We start from the raw sequence: 5,213 nt of genomic DNA, 5'->3' as shown, positions 1-5,213 counted from the left end.
TGCTCTGCATCTCTGCTCCTCATAGGGTCCCAGAATATAGGGTATGGGGTTCTTATGCTCCCAGAGGGGCAATACCACAATCAGAGTGCTAGGATGGCCCCACCCAGTCTTTTCTTCCTGCCAACTCCTGTGCTGACTCACCAGCTGACCTCCTAGTCTTCCAGGGGGAAGGCTTGTGCCCCAGAGCCTAGCCAACCATCAGAGTCATCTATAAAAGCACAGCAGTCCAGGCCCCAGCATCCTGCTTAATCGTCACCTGTCATTGCACAATGCTGGGAGGTTTCAGGAAACTCGCTGTCGATGGCCTGGCCTACCGCACTGAGAAGGCCACTGAGGAAGCTGGTAAGGACCCAAAACTCCTATCCACCTGGGCCATTCTCCTCAGGCTGGGGGATTGGGGACCAACTTGACTGGGCCTATTGGAAGCTGATCCCCAAACTTTTGGGGCAGGTCTTGACCCCATGAGGAGCTCTGGGCAATCAGTCCTACAGTGAGAATAGAGAGGCAGGTGCAAAAGCTGAGGAAGGCAGCTTGGGGTGGAGCCAGGAGGGGTCAACTGGTCCAAGCAACCCTCTTTCCGTGTGGCTGAGGGCAGGAGGGAGGCCATCTCAGAGGGGGCCCCAAGGGTGGGGGGTGGAGGGGAGCTGGGTGCTGAGTAGCAGCGGTAGCTTGAGTCTTTCTCTCTGGAGACCTGGGAGCCCTGCCATAGCCAAATAGCCTATTTTGAATATCCTATACAGTAAAAGGAAGGTGGATTATTATTTTTGCCATAACTTTAAAGCTCCAAAGATTTCTCTATTAAGAAACTACTAAGTCTGATTCTGTTCAAAGTCAGCCCCTGGGGTTTATCTAAGGGCATTTTCTATGTCTTCAAGTCCCCCAGAAGCCCTTTCTCTGTACGTAGGCATCTGCAGCTATTTTGGGGAAGGCTAATCCAGGTTCCACCTGGATTAAGTTTGATATTTAAGTTTGCTGTTCTCAATCTAAATGGCTGCAAACATGTCTGTATTTCACTGGTTAACTTTGTAGCTGGTATTGACCACTCCCTGTCCTCCTTCGCTAGTTCTCTGCGTTCTGTATGATTCCCATTCACAGATGAGGTAACCAAGCAGTGGAGGGGGATTTAGAGTCAGAATCAATCCTTCTGACTCCTAGTTTTCCAATTCTAGCAGGATACCACCTAAACTTGAAACAACTCCAAGATGGGCAGAGATCCCCTCCTATTGGAGGAGTGGCTTTGAGGAACTAGTTTTGCTGGAGGAGGCTTCCAGATATGGCATCCAGCTGCAGCTTCCATCTGGCTGGAGGCAGGACAGCAGCATGTCTTGGAGGTGTGGTAACCTGGGAGACAGGCTTAGCATTGGCACTAGGTTCCAATCTGGCAGGAGGGCCTGCTTGCTAGCATTCCAGCCTGCATCAGACGGAGGCGCATGGAGGACATTGTGTCCTTGTCTGCCTCACTCAGCTTTCCTCCCAGCAGCCAGCACCCCTCACCCTGGTCTCCTTCTCTTGAGCCAGCTTATCCGGACTGAGCCAATATACTAGAGCTGCATTCAGGGTACCCAGAGCTGTCCAGGCCTTGCCATAAGGAGAAGCTGGCTTGCACTGTGCTCTCATTCTGGACTTGTCTCATCTTTTCAGTTCATGTCGTGGAGGGAGTGGTGAAGGAGGTGGTAGAGCATGCCAAGGAGGCTGGAGAGAAAGGTATGGTGCGGGGGGGGGGGTGGGGTGGGGGGGGAGGGAGGGACAGGGAAGAAGGGAAGGAAGGAAGCTAGGTGCTGAGAACAACCTGTTTTTTGACTAACCAGGTCAAACCCCGCCCCAGATGTTGCACACCCTTTCAGATGGTATGCAATTATCTATACTACCTGAGGCCACAGACCAAACTTTGCTAAAGCAGGATCCAATTAGATAGTTCTCTTTGTGGAATGTTAAGAACTACATCACAAAAGATTATGCAGCAGCACACGGGACAAACATTTAAGACATAAAATTTGCATACATACATATTTGTGGAAATGTTTATATGTGTATGTGTGTTATGCATATAATTATGTAAAAAGTACAACATATGTGTAACTCATTCTTAAAACAAAATAGATTCCAGGTGAATCAAGGACTTAAATACAAATACATGAAATTATTAAATTGTTAGAAGAAGCAAAGGAGATTTTAGCATAATTTCAGAGATGGGAGGATCTTTTTTAAGGATGACAGAAAAACCAACAACCTTAAAGGAAATATTACGTAAGTTTGACAATATAATACTTCAGATTTTCTATAGCAAAAATAATTATAAGCTAAGTCAAAAGAAAAACCACAAACTGAGGAAAATATATGTAGTGGAAATGATGAGCCCATATAAAAATGATCAAAGGATATAAATAGGCAGTTCACAGAAAAATGCAGTATGAGTAGGCAATATGGCCATGAACAGATACTTAGCCTCATTCATAATTGAAGAAATAAATACAAGTCGTTTGGGGAAATAAAACAAAATTTGAACACATTCCTCTGGATCTCTGCTGCCCTTCAACCTGTTGGGGTTCCTCTCAGGCCTGAACCAGGAAGACTGCCACACCCCTCAGGTCACTCCAGATGACACTAGTCCAGCAAGTGGCTTGAAATGTTTACTTGGCTCACCCGGACATTATTCTTCTTTCTCACTGACAGCCATTGCCGAAGCCTTCAAGAAGGCCCAGGAGACAGGAGACAAAGTAGCAAAGGAAGTCACTGAGACAGTGACTAACACAGTCTCAAATGCTGTCACTCATGCAGCAGAAGGACTGGGTAAACTGGGACATTGACACATCCGCCTCTGGCAGACTTTCTGAATCTCAATAAAGAGTTGTGAAATGCATACACTGAGCCCTGGATTTATTCCTACTTGGATGGAAGCACTGTGTATGTTCTATCACCTGTTGTCACACGTTGATACCTGCTAGGGGTCAGAGAGTGGCTATTTCTCTCAGCAAGGACCTCTTTAAGAATTGTTAGTGTATGTGCTACATTTCTTAAAAGATTATTTTCCCAGAAACTATATGTAGCTTTCAGACACCTCAGTGCTTCAGGTCACCCCAAGGGAGGACCATAATTCAGTTTATATGTTCTTTGGGTTTTCCTTGAAATGTTCTTACAGGATTCAGGAAAATAACAGACCAACTTGATTGAGAAGTTAGCTGGACAGGTCAGACAGTTAGGGATGCTTCATGTTCTGAAAGAGGCTTCAGAGAAGCATTTCTGCAGGTCAGTCACAAAATCAAGTCAAGGAGGAACTGAATCCATGGCTCATTGGCTGTCGAATCCACTGTCCAAGCTCCCCACTGACACTTGTGTTAGGCTTAATTTGTGGTGATGGGCAAGGATACTCAGCCTTTTCTCCTTCCTGCCACAAGTGAGTCAGTACCATAAAGGTTAAACATATGTTTAAGTAGCATTTAGCTTAACATTTGGATTTTTTAAAAAGATTTATTTATTTATTTTTAGAGAGGGAAGGGAGGGAGAAAGAGAGAGAGAGAGAAACAGGAATGTGCGGTTGCTGGGGGCCATGGCCTGCAACCCTGGCATGTGCCCTGGCTGGGAATTGAACCTGAGACACTTTGGTTCGCAGCCTGCGCTCAATCCACTGAGCTACGCCAGCCAGGGCAACATTTGGATTTTTAAAAAGGAAATGATTTGTAAAGATATGGCATTGCTTATTTATCTTGCTGAAAGTAATTTGTTGTTAGCAGAAATTAGAAGAAAAGGTGTTTTAAGGAACGAGTTAGTTGCTTACCATATTTCTGGCTTTCTTTTAGAATTGGCTTCACAAGTTTCTGAAGCCCAGGAATCTAATGTTCTGGCTTGGGACACCTGCCACTTGTTTGGCTAGATCTGCACCGTGTAGCTGGGTTTGGTTTCTGATGACTTGTGAATTCCCTAAATCTGAACCCATTCTCAAAAGGATGAGAACATTGCTGGTGGCAGTGAAAACTGGAACAGTCTCTTTGGATGGCAATTTCTCTTACCAGGCTTTACTTTTGAGGTGTGCACAGGTACATGCAGATGCCTCAACAGTGAATGCGCAGATTAACCATGGGCAAAAACACAGATTAATTGTGGCATGTCTGTAACAGCAAGAGATTGGAAACACCCTAAAATGCTAATCATAAATCACTTGGAGGACAAATTTTGCTCTGCTTATTAAGTTTGAGGTACAATATAGAGATGACACATACTACTTCTAATTTGTTATAATGCCTTAGCTTGAAACTGGGACCTGTGTTTACATGGCCACCAACAGGGATTGCATATATCTGAAATGAATACTCCATGGCTGTTAAAAATGAGGAAATGTACCAATATCATATGGAAACATGTCAAGTAATAAGATGTAAAATATTTATGTAGAATAAGTTTTTTTACAAAGCAAATACATAATTATATAAAATCGAAAAATGGTAGTGTATATATACATATATACGCATATCAAACATATTAATAGTGCTCATCATCTGTGTGTCTGTGACAAAATGGAATCTTTAATTTCTACATTACATATTTCTATATGCTTGAATTTAAGAGAAAACCAATACAGATTTATTTTAAAATGTGGTCATGGAGGGCACCTACTAGTTTATTCAGGGTTTTTTTCTACATAAGTGCTGCTACTCAAAGTTTCCTGGTTTGCAAACTTTGTTGTCATTAACAACAAGGTAAGTAAATAAACAGCATTTAGATACTTAGACATTGCCTGGACCTCAAGAGGTGTGATTGGTTGGTGAATTCTTCTTGAACAGGGTATAGACCAGCTCAGGTTGGTGAACTTGCATGGCAAGTTGTACATGAACTAGTCATACGAGGCAGGACCACATACCACAATGAATTAGATTAAGAAAGAAACAAACCAAAAAACCCCCCAAAATGGTCCTTGGCCACAAAGTTGGAGAAACATGGTCCATGTTCCCTTAACTTCACCTTGCAACATGCTGCTACGGAAAAAGTACTTCCTTCTCTCGTTTTTCTTTAACTGTGCATGTTGTGTGATGAGGGGCATACTGTCGCCCTTAGACAAACTCTGAATGTGTTATGAAAAGCAAGAGAAACTGAGGCCAGAGGAAATGGTGGAGAGAGAACCTTCAAAAATTCTCTCTCCCATAGAAGTAATGAGAAAAGTGGTAAAAATCATCAGATTGAACTTTTTTCAGAACTCTGGAAATTAACCAAAGCCTTAT

At 43.5% G+C, this 5,213-nt stretch overlaps 1 protein-coding gene across 1 annotated transcript; it reads left to right on the top strand.

Moving 5' to 3' along the window:
* Positions 1–224: 224 nt before the first annotated feature.
* Positions 225–2,860, top strand: FAM25A (family with sequence similarity 25 member A). The gene is made up of 3 exons (XM_028512737.2): positions 225–342; positions 1,642–1,704; positions 2,674–2,860. The coding sequence occupies exons 1-3, from the start codon at positions 270–272 to the stop codon at positions 2,805–2,807; spliced, it is 270 nt and encodes an 89-aa protein (XP_028368538.1). The 5' UTR covers positions 225–269; the 3' UTR covers positions 2,808–2,860.
* Positions 2,861–5,213: the final 2,353 nt, after the last annotated feature.

The sequence above is a fragment of the Phyllostomus discolor genome, chromosome 5 (assembly GCF_004126475.2).
Source record: "Phyllostomus discolor isolate MPI-MPIP mPhyDis1 chromosome 5, mPhyDis1.pri.v3, whole genome shotgun sequence".
Lineage (NCBI taxonomy): Eukaryota > Metazoa > Chordata > Mammalia > Chiroptera > Phyllostomidae > Phyllostomus > Phyllostomus discolor.
Note: the sequence above shows the minus strand (reverse complement) of the source record. Positions and strands in the feature narration are given on the sequence as shown.

Excerpts from the sequence above, each read along its gene's own strand:
- FAM25A (XM_028512737.2), top strand. The coding sequence starts at position 270 with ATGCTGGGAGGTTTCAGGAAACTCGCTGTCGATGGCCTGGCCTACCGC. Across the intron at positions 343-1,641 it reads GAAGGCCACTGAGGAAGCTG|TTCATGTCGTGGAGGGAGTG; the intron begins GTAAGGACCCAA and ends TCATCTTTTCAG. Across the intron at positions 1,705-2,673 it reads CAAGGAGGCTGGAGAGAAAG|CCATTGCCGAAGCCTTCAAG; the intron begins GTATGGTGCGGG and ends TCTCACTGACAG.